Source organism: Mastigoproctus giganteus, chromosome 1 (genome assembly GCF_048544385.1).
Source record: "Mastigoproctus giganteus isolate SK-2022 chromosome 1, ASM4854438v1, whole genome shotgun sequence".
NCBI classification, from domain to species: Eukaryota; Metazoa; Arthropoda; class Arachnida; order Uropygi; family Thelyphonidae; genus Mastigoproctus; species Mastigoproctus giganteus.
The window spans coordinates 201,210,005-201,228,319 of NC_143575.1; the positions used below are offsets into that span (position 1 = coordinate 201,210,005).

The 18,315-nt window shown below is 38.3% G+C and overlaps 1 protein-coding gene across 1 annotated transcript in view; it reads left to right on the plus strand.

Annotated features, from left to right (window-relative positions):
- Positions 1 to 18,315, plus strand: part of LOC150091450 (exportin-4-like) — a 748,459-nt gene that overhangs the window by 460,100 nt on the left and 270,044 nt on the right. Inside the window, exon 13 of the mRNA XM_090383995.1 lies at positions 17,877 to 18,057. Within this exon, the coding sequence (XP_090240121.1) occupies positions 17,877 to 18,057 (181 nt within the window). The remainder of the gene's footprint in view (positions 1 to 17,876; positions 18,058 to 18,315) is intronic.

Consider the following 18,315-nt stretch of genomic DNA (forward strand, 5'->3'; position numbering starts at 1 on the left):
ATTTTATGAACTCTTTGATACTGTTGTCGAGTTTTTTGAAGATAGGAACAATGACTTCAAGAAAATGAAAACTGATATTGCTTATCTTGCAGATTTATTTACTAGATTCAACTCAATGAACTTACATTTACAAGGACGAGATGTAACTGGCGCCTCCGTAGCCAGGTGGGAAGGAGCAGCAGTGCGTAGCACACGCTTCTTGATTAGACCAGTCACCACCAAATACGGAGGATGCGGAAAGGTCAAGGGAATGACCACCGCATATTCTCGGATCAATATGGCCTTAGTTGCTAATGCTCCTAAAAACCAAATAACAAACAAACAAGATGTAACTCTTATTAAGGCGAAAACTAAAATTTCAGCATTTATTTCAAAATTAAAGTTTTTTATGCGCAACGTAGGATGATGTGAATTGTATCAATTTCCAAATCTGTTGGAAATAGAGAAAAAAGAAAAAATAGCTGATGAAACTCTACTAACTTTTTGTAATCATCTAGAAATGTTTCACAGAGATATGCAGGAAAGGTTCGAAGATCTCCTTAATTTGAAAATTCCACATTGGGTTATAAATCCTTTTTTAAATAATGACGATGGTGAACGCTTTGTAGAAGAAGAATTGATGAAGTTGAACTGAAGCCAAAATTTCAAAATTCATATCAGGAATTTTGCTTACAAAAGAAAATCCCTGACCATTATCCTGCATTGTCGGGAATTGTAAAAGAAATTACTTATTTCTTTTCCAACATCATATCTAGTCAAAACCGGTTTCAGTGCTGACAAAACAAAGAAATTGTCTGGATGTTGTTAAACGTGGTGATTTACGACTTCTACTTACAGATATTAAATCTAATATTGATAAGCTAATAAATCTCCACCAAGCTCATCCATTGCATTAAATATTAAAATATAATTAACTATTTCTATTAATATCATGACTTATTTATGTAATTAACTTTAATTTTTATGACTTAATTTAAGTGACTATAACTGACTTTACTTATGTAGTTGTAATTTTTTACGAAGAAGGAATAAAGTGCAGTAAATAGTTTTCTTTATAATTCACACACATACATGCAGGGCTGTATTTACGTTTTTGGAGGCAAACAAACAAATATTCATTTCAGTTATTTAGCTTCACTTTATCTTGGTTGGCTAAAAAAAAGCCCTGGTGAGGGCTATTTTTTAGGGGGTCGATGATCCAAAAAAGCTTGATAAGCACTGTTCTAGGGGAAAATGATGGAGTCACTCGTTAAAGAAGTAATGCAAGTCCATGTAAACAGGAATGCAGTTATAATGCAGTTGCAGCTGATTTGTTAAGGTGTGGTCTTGGGTGACAAAAAGTTAATTTGTATCCAGTCTGACTGGATACAAATTAACTGGATGCAAAAAAAATATTTTTATATCAATAAACTTACAGTAGCTTGGATTTGTTAAAGCATGATCATGTTTGAAGTCTGATTGGATACAAAATAACTGGGTGCAAAAAATAATTTTGATGTCATATACTTAGAGTTCAGAAAAGCTTTTGATACTGTTCCACATAAAAGACAGTTGTGCAAATTGATGGTGTAAATTGAAGCAGTGTGACATTAATGGCAATTTACTGCAAGGGATGGTTAAAGTGGGAGAAGACAAAGAGTTCTCATTAATGGGCACTGCTGAATCCTGTACCCAGTACAGGATTCAGTACTGGGTCCATTTTTGTTTTCTGTATTTATTAATGATATTGATGAAAGCTTATTGGACTTACTGTCTAAGTTTGCTGATGATATGAAGGTTTGCAGGGTATGTAATTAATGTTGTTGTTGTTATTTGGTTTTTAGGAGCATTAGCAAATAAGGCCACATTGCTACGGGGATATGCGGTGGACATTCCCTGACTTTTCCGCATCCTCCGTATTTGGTGATCACGGGCTCGAACCCCGTTCTAATCAAGAAGCGTGCTGCTCCTGACCACCTAGCTATGGAAGCGCATGTAATTAATGGACGTTGTAGAGCGGATATCATCTTTTAAGGGCACAAAAGGTGATATAGTTGTACACGATGGCACTAATGATATTAAGAGTAGGAGACCGGTGGAATTACTTAACAAGTACAGGTCACTGTTGAAAAAAAGCCGTGAATTAGGGTTGAATTTGAAAGTGTCTGCAATTCTGCCCAGACACGATAGGATGGAGTATATGATGAGAGCCCTGTTGATCAATTCGGCCCTGGAAAGATTGTGCAAGGCTCAAGGGGTAGAATTTTTTTCAGCCTGGTCTGTACTTGTTAACAGGAGAGACTGCTTCTACAGGGATGGGATACACTTAAATAGATAGGGTGCAAGAATGTTTGCTGATGCTATCGAGTCAGTGTTAGGTGGGTCGGAAAACTATTAGATTGGGGGGGGGGGATACAAGGACTAATAGATTAACAGTAGCCACTGGCAGAGATGAAAGTGATTCTTGCACTGCTTCTATTGGAATGAGCTGCAGCCTGGAAAATAAGATGCAGGATATTTCAGAGACTACTGGGAATCATTGGGGTACAAGTAAACACATGGGTTGTGTTAGGGGAGCTAAGAAAAAGAACAGGTGCATGTATACTTGCGTGTACACGAATGCTAGGAGTTTAGTAAATAAATTTGATGAATTTGAGGTATTGCTCAAAACATCAATTGTGGGGATTTCAGAGACGTGGTGTCACACAGATATAAGGAATGCAGAACTGGAATTTGGGGAGTACAATGTCTACAGAAGGGATAGACAGGATAGGAAGGGAGGAGGGGTTATGCTATTAGTTAAGAACATAAAATCCAAGGAAGTGAAGCCAGTGGACATCGCTGGACAGTGCAGTGTCGAGTCAGTTTGGTGTGACATAGCATTGGGAGATCAAAATTGAGAGTAGGAGTGTGCTATAGGCCTAATGACTCTGATGAGTATAATAAGAAATTGTACAGGGAAATAGACTGGGCCAGTAAATCAGAGAGTCTTATAATGAGGGATTTTAATTTCCCAGATATTGACTGGAATTTGGGGGCTGGTCACTCACACACTAGCAAGGCTTTTTGTGGATTTATTGGATGATTGTTTTCTACATCAGCATGTTCGGGAGGCAAACTAGAAGAAGTAATACTCTTGATTTGATTATCAGTAGTGATTCTTCATGCATTAAGGATCTGCAGGGAAATGAACCACTAGGTGGCAGTGATTACAGTGTTATTGCTTTACGAAAGCAATAACCCTTCCCTTAAGGCGACTACGATGGACTGAGACAGTATTTAAATTCTATATAGTGGGACCAACTTATGATGTTACCAACAGCAAATTCAAAATGGGAAGCATTCAAAGACCTTATCTTGAAAGCTACTAGGCTTTACATACCAACTAAGAAATATTGTTCAAGGTTTAGGCCTAAGTGGATGTCGGATGAACTAATGACATATGGCAGAGAAGAAAAATACATGGGATACATACATATTAACATGTGACACAGAAGCCTATGATAGATACAAGTTGATCTGTAACCAAGTTACAAAGGAGGTTAGGCAGGCGAAGGCAGATTATGAGAAATCTTTGGCAAGGGATGTAAAGAAAAACAGGAAAGAGTTCTTTACTTATGTAAACTCTAGAAGGAAGGGAATGAATCAGATTGGTCCACTTGATATCGATGGGTCAACTTTTGATGATCCTGCTCAAGTAGCTAACAAACTAAATGAATATTTTGCATCGGCATTCACAGATGAGGAGTTATTCAGCGAGGGGAATGCCAGAGGTGTATTCAACTCTGGCAGTAAGATAGAGATCTTGTAATAACTGAGAGTAAAGTGGAGGAGAGATTGTTGAAGATAAAAACAAGAAAGGCACCTGGGGTGGATGGGATCTATCCAGTTATATTAAAGGAGGCAGCAAAGGAAGTAAGCAAACCCTTAGCCATAATTATGAGAGCTTCCTTGGACTCAGGGGAAGTACCCATGGGCTGGAGATGTGCAAATGTGACCCCAATTCACAAAGGAGGATCAAAGGGTGACACAAGGTAATTATAGACCTGTTAGTTTAACTTCTGTTCTCGGAAAATTAATGGAAGCACTGGTTAAAGAAACACTGCAGGATCATCTAGACAAGACTTCAGTTATAGCTCAGACACAGCATGGTTTTGTTAAGGGGAAGTCTTGCCTGACCAATTTGATTGGATACTATGATGCAGTCACAAAAGAACTGGATGCAGGGAATAACTTTGATATTATATACTTGGATCTTAGAAAAGCTTTTGATACTGTTGCACATGGAAGACTGCTGCACAAATTGGAGCAGTGTGGCATTGGAGGCAAATTGCTGCTATGGATAAAGGGGTGGTTGAGGGGGAGAAGACAGAGTGGTAATCAATGGACACTGCTCATCGTGGACTAATGTTATCAGTGGAATCCCTCAAGGTTCAGTATTAGGTCCATTATTGTTTTCTGTATTTATAAATGATATTGATGAAGGTATATCAAGCTTAATGTCCAAGTTTGCAGACGATTCGAAGGTTGGCAGGGTTGTTAAGGACACTACTGACACTATGCTACTGCAACAGGATCTGGAAAGGTTGAACAGATGGGCTGAGAGGTGGCAAATGACGTTTAACATTGACAAATGTAAAGTACTACATATGGGAAACAGCAACCCCAGAGCAACGTATCAACTCTGTGGTACTACACTGACAGTGATAGAGAATGAAAGGGACCTGGGGTGGTTGTGCAGGCAGATATGAAGTTCTCTGAGCAGTGCAGACGGGCTGCAAGAGTAGCTCATGGTGTATTGTCGATGATATATAGGAATTTTTCTAGCAGGGATAAGGAGGTGATTATTCCCTTGTATAAGGCAATGGTCAGGCCACACCTAGAGTACTGTATACAGGTCTGGAGGCCTCATTTCAAGAAGGATGTAGAGATGCTGGAATGAGTACAGAGAAGGGCAACAAGATTGGTGAATGGAACAAAGGGGTGCTCTTACGAAGAAAGGCTTAAGTTTTGCAAATTACAGTGTCTGGAGACTAGGCACCAGCGAGGTGATCTGAATGGTTTGAGCATGCTCAATGCTGATGGGATTCTTCCTCATGCTCAGAATAACCACCTGAGAGGGCATAAATTCAAATTGAGGAAAGACAGATGTAGGATAGATGTGAGGATATTTGCCTTTAGCCAGCGGGTGGTTGGTTGGTGGAACAGACTTCCATTTCTTGTTGTGGAAGTTGATAGCCTAAATAAGTTTAAGGCTCAGCTGGACAGGTATTTCGAACGAACAGAGGGGTGAAGTGGAAGTGGTTATTTTTTATTTATTCATTCAAATTGAGGCTTCCATCCAAATTGAGGAAGGACAGTCATAGGTTAAGTGTGTAGAAGTTTCCTTTTAGGCAGCTGGTTGATAGTTGATTATTGGAACCCACTTTCATCTGATGTTTTTGAGTGGGTAATTTGAATAAATTCAAAGAATTAGAAAAACTTATATATATCATTAAGAAAATACAGCAGGAGGAAGATCTGAACTAGTCAGATTTATAGAGCAGAAAAAGATGACATAGAAAAGTACTGAAGCCTACGAGAGCTACAAATAGTATCAAAGAAAAGGTTTAGGCTGGTAGACAGATTACACGGAACAACACATTTTTGGTCATATCTTGTTATAGATTTCAGGGTGCTAAACACTGAAATTGTGCTTAAAATGGCAGATTGGCTCTTGTTTTTGAAAAACAGTAGTTTTTTTTATATTTATACAAATTATTTTTTATTTATATGGCAGTAAGATGTAGCTACGAACGTATCTGTATCACATGGACCTTTTGCCTTTTGCATGTGTTCAGCTTTGGGAGCATCCCTTTTCACCATCCTACAATAATCAGTTAACGTGGCAGCACTCCATTTGCTTTTGTATCTTTGTTGTATTGCTGCGATGTCTTGATGGAAGCACTCACCATGTTTGTTGCTGACTGCACCACAGGTTGGCAGGAAGAAATCCAGGTGTGAGTGCAAGAAATGCATCTTCAATGACATGTTGCACCCCAGTTTTTTGTAAGAAGTAATGAAATTTTTCTCAAGCTGCCTGTATTTTCCGGCTTTCACATTTCCTAGAAAACCATTCGAAGCATTTCGAAAGGCGTTCCACACTGATTTCTAGTTATCACTAAGGACACATTCAAACTGTTCATCTTTGAAAAGTTGCTTTATTTGTGGACCAGTGAAAATGCCTGCCTTAATCTTCTCTGTACTGTCTTAGGAATTTCTCTTTGAAGTTTATGAATGCAGGACTGTTCACTTCCAAAGCCTTCGTGAAATTTTTCATGAGCCCAGTTTGATGTGGAGTGGCAGAAGCAAAACTTTCTTTGGATCTACCAGAGGTTCAAATGCTACATTCTTCATTCCAGGTTAATGATTTTCGTTGAGGCCAACCCCTTTTCTTGTAGTGCATATCCTTGGCATGACTATCCCACTTGCAGAAAAAGCAACAATACTTAGTGTAGTCCTAATAAAATGGCAATTACCTTTAAATTGCCAATTCTTGTCCTGCTCACCTACTTTAAAGTTCAAGAAGTAGGCCTTTTTTATGGCTCGAGCTAAGGGATGCTTTCTTGAAGCTAATGTAACTTCTCCACATATGTAACAGAAGTCATCCAGACTATTCACACAATTACAGGGCATATTAATCTTACATGACACAAATACTGCACAAAAGTTTGAATCTCACAGAGAACAACCGTTAATTCGAACAAATCACCCAGCACCTAGCCATGTTCAAGGATTATTGCAACAGAGTTGATGCATTTGAGGCAACAACAACTTATTATGTGATGCAGAGTGAGGCAACAGTTGCCGATCATGCGGTATGAGCTCATTGTATTGCCATGTGTTTTCCGGGGAGCCATAGTTGATAATGTAGAGTAACTCGCTAATATGAGACCCCAACTGCAATTCAAAAAAAAAGAGAAATTGACAAATTTTAATGTGATTTTCGTGTTCAGCAGCATAAAATTAGTCAAGATTGGGTATTTTCATTTTCGTAATTTTACATGTTGACCAGTGTTATTAGAGATCACTAGCTAACAGTGCAAAGGACAACGGGTTTTTAACATATGTGAATACAGAGAGGAGGAGAACAAATCCAGTTTGACTCGTATAATGTGTGTGGATAAGCCTTTGAATTGAACAGGTAATTTCATTGATATTTATAGATGAAAGATCTTTCATAGTGAGAAACTGTGCTAGTATATTGGGAAATTATCAATATGAAATTTCAGATCATTTATTAGAAAAACTTTAGAGTCTAAAGGCAATTAAGGCTCCCAGAGTTAATGGCACAATGGAAGAGTCCAAATGGATTGGCGCCTCCGTAGCCAGGTGGGCAGGAGCAGCAGTGCATAGCACACGCTTCTTGATTAGACCGGGGTTCGAGCCCGTGACCACCAAATACGGAGGATGCGGAAAGGTCAGGGAATGACCACCGCATATCCCTGGAGCAATATGGCCTTAGTTGCTAATGCCCCTAAAAACCAAAATGACATGACAAATGGATTAACAACTAATGAAATCGACTTCATCCTCACTAACAGAAGATATATTGTGAATGATGCTACCATCCTGAATAAGGTAAATGTTGGAAGTGATCACAGAATGGTAAGATGCACACTTGATATAGATGTAGGAGAAGAAAGTAAAAAACTCAAGTAAATAATATGAGAAAAAGTAGTATGTACTGGAACTTAAGAACAAGTTTGAGCTTCTGCAGGCTGCTCTGGAACAAAATATTGACAAGGAATATTACAACTTTCTGAAAGAGATAAAGCCCAAGAAAGCTATAGGGAAAAAGAAACCCAAATAAGAAAAAATTAGTGAAGAAACACTTATTATGATGAACCAAAGGTGACAAATGAAGAGCAAGATGAACACTGACAAGGGGAAAATTGAGTATACTGAGTTATGCAAAGCCATTAGAGGCTCAGAGAGGACATAAGAAGATTTAACACAAGAAAAGTAGAACAGGCATTAAGGGAAAACAAAGGACTTAAATCAGCATCCATGAGCAGTAATACAGAAAGACAAATGATACTGAAACTGAAGAATAGTGATGGTGTACTTATAAACAGCAGAGAAGGCATAATTCAAATAGCAGAAGACTACTATAGAGAATTATACAAGTAGCGAGGGAATGATACCAGCAGTGGGAAAGATGGATTGCAAATTAGCAACACATACGAAATACCTGATATTCTTCCTGATGAGGTAGAACATGCATTGAAGAAAATGAAGAATCAGAAAGCCCAGGGGGAAGATGAAGTTACTGTAGAGTTGTTAAAATTGGGAGGAAGAGACATAACACAAAAACTGGCAAGAAACTTCACAAAATGCATTAGAAAAGGTGTGACGTCTAAGGAGTGGAATAATGCAATCATAGTTTTGCTGCATAAGAAAGGAGATAAATCAGAAATTGGAAATTATAGACCAATTAGCTTGTTATCCATCATCTACAAGTTGTTCACAAGGGTCATTACTAACAGATTAGAAAGAATACTTGATGAGAATCAACCGAAAGAACAAGCTGGCTTTAGGACAGGATTCTCAACTATGGATCACCTTCATGTAATATCACAGCTAATGGAGAAAGCAAATGAATATAAAAGACCATTATGCCTGGCATTTGTGGATTATGAAAAGGTATTTGACTCCATACAGCATAAGGCAATGTTTCGAGCACTGGAAAGACAAGGCATAGATACTCCATATATTATGATTTTGAAGAAAATATATAAGAACGCTACCTCCTGTATTAGAGACAAAGACAGTAGCAAATTTAAAATTGAGAAAGGAGTTCGACAAGGAAGACACAGTATCTCCAGAGTTGTTTACTGCTGCCCTTGAGGAAGCTTTCAAAAGATTATACTGATCGCAGAAAGGAGTCAGTGTGAATGGAGAGTACCTAAACCATTTATGATTTGCAGATGATGACGTGGTCATAAGCCACGATCCCAAAGAATCAGAGGAAAATCTTAATCAGTTATGCAGAGTTAGTAAGGATTTTGGACTAAAGATGAATATGGCTAAAACAAAAGTAATGATGAACAAGTATGCCACAGAAAGGGACATAATGATTGAAGGAGCAGCCTGGGACAAGTTATTAGCTGTAATAATGATAAATGGCTGGAAGTCAAGAGAAGAATAAATTTTGGATGGATAGCATTCAGGAAATATAGTCACATACTGAGGAGCAATATCCCAGTTTGTCTGAAAACGTAAAATAATGAACCGATGTATACTCCCCACCATGACTTGGTGTGGAAGTGAAACTTGGTCACTCACCAAAAGAATGGAAGAGAAACTGGGAACTACACAGCAAAGAATGGAACGAATTATACTGGGAATCAGACTGTTAGATAAGAAGAGAAACACATGGATTAGGCAGCAAACTCAAATAAAGGACATTCTTATCAAAACTATAGAACTAAAATGGGCTTGGCAGGACACATAGCTCGAAGACATGATGACAGATGGACTAAGAAAATAACAGAATGGTACCCAAGAGAAGCTAGAGGAAAACCTGGAAGACAAGGGCGGAGTTGGAGAGATGAAATTCATGAGTTTGTAGGTAGTAAATGGGCGGCCATTGCACCAAAGAGAAGGAACTGGAAAGTTGCTGGAGAGGCCTTCATCCTGCAGTGGATTGAAAATGCCTGATAATGATGGTGAACCAGTAATTTTGAGGGATGCAGCAGGAGAGTGCATGAAATCGTTAAGGTTAATTATGGGGGATTCACTGGATTTGGGAAAGATTCCTTTGATTTGGAAAAGTGCCATTGTATCACTAATAATTAAAGCAGGGCCAGCCCCAAAATTTCCAGGGCCCTGTTCAAGAATTACTTTCAGGGCCCTGTTCAGAAATTACTTGTGGGGGCCCCTGTTTGTTAACCTCCAGAAGTTAAAAACAATGCAGATATTCTTGAAAGTAAGTATAACATAAAAATTACATTTTACAATAACACCTTATGTTCGATATCAAATGAAACAAACATTAAGAATGAAGTATATGCTCTATACTTCCAGCAATTTTCAAGTCCACTTGCACAACCGCTCTTGGAGAGACGATAATAACTAGACATTAAGACGGGTGGCTCGTTGATAAAATGCAGAAAAGATGTGGATGAGATTAATATTTAAACAATTTGAGAGCGGGGCCCTTTTGACAGAACCAGTTGAACATTATTATTAGCCATATGGTGCAAAGAAGCCTGAGGCTTATTGCTGCACCAGTGGGGGGGGGAAATCCTGAGTTACCCTGAGAGAGAGAGAGAGAGAGAGAGAAAAAGGAATGATGATATCCAGCTCAGGACCCTGGGTGTGCCAAGCCCATACCACTTGTGAGCCCCTACTTGTGGTCAGCCCCAACTTAGTTCCTAACTTAGTTCTTTGAACTAAGTTAGGAACTAAGTTAGGGCTAAGTTACTTCAACAATCACATTACTCTTCAGGATGAGTTTCTGTGGTCAGCCCTAACTTAGTTCTTTGAACTAAGTTAGGGCTGACCACAGTAAGTACCATCAGTCTGATGTGGGTGGTAGAAAAATCTTGTAGGCAATGATTGAGTGCGATTTAGACAGAAATGGAATTCTGAAGGAAACACAGCAAGATTTTTGAAGAGGGAAATCATATTTAATCAACTTGGTTAGCTATTTTGACAGAGTCACTCATGAGCTGGATGTAGGAAATACTTTCAGTATTGGTTACTTGGATTTAAGTAAAGCATTTCACTCAGTGCTGCAGAAGAGTGCTGTATAAGCTTGAACATGTGGGATCAAAGGGAAAATTCTTAAGCGGATCAGAGTATGGTTGTAAAGAAGGAGGCAGAGGGGGTGAGATTAATGGTTACTTTTCGAATTGGACTGACATAAGAAATGGTGTTTCCTATCCTAGGGATTGGAGAAACCCACTTTTTAAATGACATCAATGAAGGGGTTAGAGGCCGTGATATTAAAATTTACAGTTGATATCAAGTTTTCTAGAGTAGTTAATGACCAAAACCAAGCAAAGCATCTTCAGGATGGCTTAGATAGATTTTAGGGATGGTCAGAAAAGTGGCAGCTACGTTTACATCCAGTTCCTCTGGATGTAAAAAATAATTTTGATATCATATACTTGGATTTCAGGAAGGTTTTTGACACTGTTGCGCATGAAAGACTAGTGTACAAATTGGAGCAGAATGGTATTAAGGGTAAGTTGCTACAATGGATAAAGGGGTGGTTGAGTGGGAGAAGACAGAGGATGGTAATCAGTGGGCGCTGCTCTTTGTGGACTAATGTTATTAGTGGAGTCCCACAGGGTTCGGTGTTGGGTCCACTGTTGTTTTGTATATTTATCAATGATGTTTACTGAAGATATATCAGGCTTATTATCAAAGTTTGCAGAAGATACAAAGGTTGGCAGGGTTGTTAATGGCAGTGTGCTACTGCAACAGAATCTAGAAAATTTAGAAAGATGGGCTGAGAAGTGGCAACTGAAGTTTAACATTGAAAAATGCAAAGTACTGCATATGGGTAGAAGTAACCCCAGAGGAATGTGCCAACTGTGTGGTATTACGTTTAGGGTGGTAGAAAATGAAAACGACCTTGGAGTAATTGTGCAGTCAGATATGAAGTTTTCTGAACAATGCAGACAAGCTTCAAGAGCAGGTCATGTGGTTTTGTCAGTGATATACAGGAATTTTGCCAGCAGGGAAAAGGTTATTGTCATTCTGTATAAGGCGATGGTCAGGCCACGCCTTGAGTACTGCGTACAGGTCTGGAGGCCTCATTTTAGGAAGGATGTAGATTTGCTTGAGTGTGTACAGAGATGGGCAACAAGATTGTTGAGGGTATAAAGGGATCCTCTCACCAGTAGAGGTTTAAGTTCTGCAAATTGCAAAAGCTGGAGACTAGGCACCTGCGCGGTGATCTGATTGAGGTGAATAAGGCATCGAATGGGTTGAGCACACTGAATTCTTCCACTTGTTCAGATTACAAACCGAAGAGGGCTTAAATTCAAATTGAGGAAAAACAGCTGTAGAACAGATGCATGGAAATTTGCCTTTAGCCAGTAGGTGGTTAATTGCTAGAACAAACTTCCATCTGTTGTTGTGGAAGTTGACAGGTTAAATAAATTTAAGGAGGAAACTGGACAAACATTTAGAGGTTGTGTGAATTTTTTTTTTTTTTTTGGCTGATTGTACATTTATTATTATTATTAGCTATATGGTGCAAGGAAGCTTAAAACTTATGCTGCAATAGCCAAAAAAAAAAAAAAAAAAATCCCTGTGTTACCCTGAGAGAGAGAGAGAGAGAGAGAGAGAAAGAAAGAAAAGTATAAGGGAATCACCAAGAAAGGGAAGAATGATGATATCCACCAGATCAGGACCTTGGGTGTGTCAAGCCCATACTCACTAGATGTGAGCCCCTGCTCTGAGAGGAGAAAGTAAAATGAATGAAAGTGAAAATGAAATTTTCAGTTATAAATGATCCTAGAAATATAGGAGCCATAAATTCATATTACAGGGGATGAGTTTTAGCCAGTGAGTTGTTAATTACTGGAGTAAATCCTCCATGGGTGGTTGAAGGTGACAACTTAGGAATTCAAAGGTCAGCTGGATAGGATAGATACCTATGTGAGAGGGCATCAAATAGGTAGTTCATTTTATTTTATTATTTATTATTTTTAAGTAATTAATTAATTTTGGCTTGTGGAGCAGAACCCTAATACTTCCTTGTACCTTATGGCTAATACTAATATTAAAGTAAATATTCACTTTATGCATTGTCTGACAAGATTTAAAACTTCATCCTTACACATTGCAGATACAACAACCTGACTAAGCATTGACCCAGAAAGGCAATTCACTCCTTTTGATTTATTTCATCAATATTTAAAAAAAAAAAAAGTGTGCCAAGCATGTGTGGTAGATGATTTTATGTGAAACATCCTTCGCTTGGAAGAGGTTAGCGAAAACCAAGCCAATTGTCTAAATACCCATTTGATTGTAGCCATTTGAATGGCTACAATCAAATTGCAACATCTGATGAGATGACCCTCATCAACTGGTGCAATACCACCACTTTGCTTATTGGAGGCTTGAAGTGGTGGAACCCATGTTTAGTCTCCAGAGCTAAGTTCTGGTCAACCCTTCCCCATCTCTTCAATCATGCAGTACGACTGATGTCTTTTGACGTTATGATGGACATTATGGCGAGATCCAAACTTCCTTACATTTCGAGGGTACAGCTCTAAAATGGTGTTTGCAGGCTAACCTGCTAGTTAGTACAACGGACCGAACCTTTTGGCAACTCTCCAGGAGGCTTCTGGATCAGCTAGTGTATAAACTTGCTACCTCTACTCTGCCAGATAGTGACTGGAGGGAGTGTGTGTGGGGGTGGTGCATTGTCGAGGCTGCGTTGTGTCAAGGATCTTGGTATATTCTTACCGGGTGTACGCCATATCCAAAAATTTCGTTACTTCATACAGCATGCCTTGCACCACACACTTTTATTGAATACGCTATGAATTGTAAAACTAATAGTCCAAGCTTATCTGCGAAAAGATCTAAACCTCCCAAACATTTCCTAGTTCATTTCATAAATATACGTGGTCTGAGTTCTAATCTCAACAATTTCCATTTACAGTCTGCCCTATATATGCCCCATGTACTACTTCTGACAGAATCTCAGTTATCGTTTCATTCAACCACTGCTCATCTCAGTTGCCCAAATTATTCACTGTATGATTCCTTTCGCCGGAAAGGTGGTACTTGTGCAAATGTCTATTCCGATATTCCCTGTCAGAGATTTGGTAATTTGGAATCTCCTCTTTTCGATCTTCTCTGGCTTAAAATCTCTTTACCTCATTCCGTTAAATTCATCTGTTCTCTCTACTGTTCTCCCAACTCTGCTAATCACTTGGAACCCTTTGACTTTCCTCCCTTTGCAACTTGACTTTCTCCAATCCAACTTTCTTAACAGTGAGGTAATTTTCCTTGGTGATTTTAATATTCACAGCTCCAGCTGGCTTCCGTTTTTTAGTCATATGGGCCCAGCTGGTCGAGATGCTGAGGTTTTTGCAATTACTAATGACCTCAAACAGATTATTTCTTTACCTACCAGAATAGGGGACAATCCTAACCTGGCAGCTAGCACACGTGAGCTTTTTCTCACAAACAACCCTTCTAGGTACACCGTCGAAGTGAGTTGTCCTTTAGGTACTTCAGATCACAACTTGGTGATTGTCACTTCTCCAATGGAGCCTTTATCTCATGGCTGTTCCCAACCTCGTGTTGTTTGGTTGACATTACAAGAATTCAAAATGGGATGACCTGTGAGATTTCTTTTCTTTTTTTCTTTGGTTGAATTACTGTTTCAATCAAAACTTTTGATGTCAACGTTTGCTCTGATCATGTCAGTGAAATTATTCTTGTAGGAATGGAATCCTTTATTCTACACTCCACTTTAAAATCTCGTCCTTTATCTATACCTTGGTTTTCCAATAAATGTGCTAAGGCTGTTCAAGAGAAGAATGTTGAATATTGTAATTGGCATGTTTCCAATTCTTCAGTTTCATTTTCTGCCTACACCAAAGCTCGCAACGATTTTAAAGCAGTTATTAATCAGTCCAAACTAGATTTCGAACAGGCTAAGAGTAGAAAACTTGCTTCTTGCCCTAATGGTAGCTGACCATTCTGGTCTCTTGCCAAAGATATTGGCTGCAACTTTTGCCCATCTCTGCTCCCACTTCTTTCAAAACCAGATGGTTCTGTTGTCACTTCAGCCAAGGATAAAGCTGACCTGCTAGCATCCCATTTTTCTTTCAATTCATGTATTAATGATTTTGGTAAAACACCTCCCACCATTACTAGCATGCTCAATTCAATGCCTCCTATGGTCTTCCGTCAAAAGGATATCAGAAGAATTTTGATGAATCTTGATGCTAAGAAAGCTGCAGCTTCTGATGGTATTTCTCCACTTGTTCTGAAAACCTGTGCTCCTGAACTTACTCTTGTCCTTTCCACCTTTTTTCAGTTTCTTATAACAAAGGTGTTTTTCCTTCTGCTTGGAAATTTGCTCATATCCAGCCAGTTCCTAAAAGGGGTGTGAAATCCCTCCCATCCAATTATTATCCCATTGCAATTACTGCTAATCTTTCTAAAGTAATGGAGAAATCAATTAACCGCCAACTCTTAAACTATACAGAAACCTTCCGTTTGATCAACGATCGCTAGTATGGATTCCGTCAGTGTTGATCCACTGGTGATATTCCTGCTTATGTTACCCATTTATGGACAAATTCAATGGAAAAGTTTGGTGAAACACAGGCAGTTGTTCTTGACATCTCAAAGGCTTTCGATCGTGTTTAGCATAAAGGTCTTCTAAACAAGCTTCCATCTTATGGTTTACCTACTGTTTTTTGTAATTGGTTATCCAGTTTTCTCTCTGATTGCTCACCGAGGCTGTTGGTAAATGGCTCTGTCCTCTAACTTGTCCACTAATGCTGGTGTACCCCCAAGGTTCAGTTCTTCCCCCCACTCTTTCCCTCTTGTTTGTTAATGACCTTCTTGCATTGACTGGAAATTCTATCCATAGTTTTGCTGATGATAGCACATTGCATTCCACTTTCCAGTTCTAGAAACCTTTACCTGCTCAAACAGCTTCAACTTCTCGAATATCTGCTACCAATTCCTTAAATGCCGATCTTCGGGTAATTCTCCAGTGGGGCAAAAACAACTTAGTTGATTCCAATCCTTCTAAAACTCAGTCTTGTCTCGCAAAAAGGATTCTTTTGCTCCTATGCTTATCTTTGGTGACATTCTGATTTCTAGGCAAGAAGGTATATCTCTTTTGGGGATTACCCTGACTTCTAATCTCTTTTGGCACAAGCACATTACAAATATTGCTTCCTCTGCATCTAAAAAACTTGGTTTTCTCTTTCGCTCTCAGGGTTACTTTTCTTCCAAACAGCCATTCACTCTGTACAAATCGAAAATCCACCCTACCATGGAATATTGTTCCCACATCTGGGGCGGTGCCTCCAAAAGCTCTCTCGGGTATTAGATTCTATTCAGAAGAGGGCAGTTAGGTTAATTATTGACTCATCTCTAACAGAGTCTCCCCACTCTTTGTCTCATAGACCTACTGTTTCTGCTACATGCCTTTTCTACAGATACTTTCATGAGCACTGTTCTTCTGAATTGGCTTCTATAATTCCCGCTCTCTCTTTCAAAACAGTCCAAACACATGCCACCACCAGCTAACATCCATTTACTATCTAATTTCTAACTCACAGAACCAACTTTTCATCTTCCTCCTTTATTCATTCAACTGCCGTTTTGTGGAACAACCTTCCTTCATAATTATTTCCTGAAAATTACAGTCTGCAGTAGTTCAAGTCTGCCAACAAATATCTTGATTTGTTTTCTCAACCTCTTACCCATGCACGGTACTAAGTACTATAGATTGTAATACCTCTCGTGTTTGGGGTTTTCATAGAAAAAATCAAATGGTAGCTGCAGGAAGTATGATTTCAACAGTACAAGACTTTGATTAAATACTTGTTTTGTTGGAATGATATAAGTATCATGATAATTTACCTCTGGCAAAAAGCTGCAAATGATGGCACTTCCATGTTGCTTTTTTTTTGTGACTGATCCGATTTACTCAGTTGAGCTGCCCCGAAGGATGTTTCACATAAAAAAAAAAAAAAAAAAAAATGCAACACTTTATCCACTACGTATAGTTCATTGATGAAGTGTGTAATTCTATGTTAATGATTATGGCAATAAACAGAATCCCTCCCCACACACACAAACACACACACACAGAGTCACAAAGATATCTTTGCATTATGTAAAATGTGTGGCTTTCAACATATCACCTTTAAATCATCAGACCAGTCTTTCTAGATAACACAGTTAATGAGAAATGCTATTTGAAATTATTTCATGACCACTTTTTTTTTTTTTTTTTACTCTTCGGGTTATGAAAGGGACATTTTTTCAACAAGATGGGGGCAACACCACATACAATAAATGTGGTTCTTCATTGTTTGAAGTAACATTTAATAAGGCAATCTCTAATTGATATTCTGAAAGACATAGGAGTGGGTAGTTTGGCCACCATACTCACTGAATCTGAATACCTGTGATCATTTTCTGTGGGAAATTTCTGAGTTCTCACATGAAAAATGAACTACAGATTGTTATTACTTATGTGTGTATTATCATATTAGGCCATATTATGCTGTGTGTATAATCCAAGAACACATACTGTGATAGTATGTGTTCTTGGATCAATTTGCATGCTGTTTGGACTGAACAGCCTAGTGTATCTCATTGGGAACCCTATTCTGTCTGATATTAACTAGCTAAAACCTCTGATTAAAGAGGCTTCCAGTCTCTGATAGAATTTGAACAGAGACCTCTTTAGATGAGTGTTATAACCATAGTGTTATGGAGGACATGTCTTCAGAAATAATTTGCATACCACTGTAGAATTCAAGAGAAATCATAGCTGCTTTTGAGGATATTTCTGATGAAACATTGGTTGCAGTTATAGAAAACATCACAGTCTTCAAATGGGCTTGAATGCATAGATATCATTTATTGAGTATGTTTATGTTTGAGTAATAAACTCCCATGTCTTGTGATATCAAAGTCAAACCCATCAGTGCAATACATCAAAAATTATAGGCATTCATAACTGTTGTCTTTGATTATAAATATAAGTATATTTGTTAATGTGGTAGCCAGATACTTCATGTTTTATAAGTAATACATTACTTATAAAACATGTCCATCTTAAAATTATCATCATCTTAAAAGATTTGTAAATACTAATTCTGAATTGTTAAATATTATCATTATAGGTCATCTTTTAGCTCCAGTAAGTGAAGGTGAGACTTCATTAATCCCCATAGAAATTACACACTACTGTATTCAGCAAGTAACTAGTGTTAGCATGGAAACGACGCTACATGTCCTGGCTTCCCCAAGTCATAGAATTGCAGATATTCCAGGTGCTGAGCATAATACAGATCCAGTAGTCAGGTCTCTAGATTTTTATCTGTTAGATTTAAATTCTTTTAATTTATAATCTGATGGTACATGCATGAAAACTCATAGGATTATGGGTTTTTTTTGTTTTTTTTTGCTTATTCTATGCAGATTTGCCAGATTATTAATAGAGGGGACCAATGGAAAAAAAAAAAAAAATCTTTAAAAATATTAAGTACAGTTTACTGAACTAAGTAGAGTGCACAAGAATTTAAAAAAATAAAGTAGTGATGAGAATAACTCATCTAACTG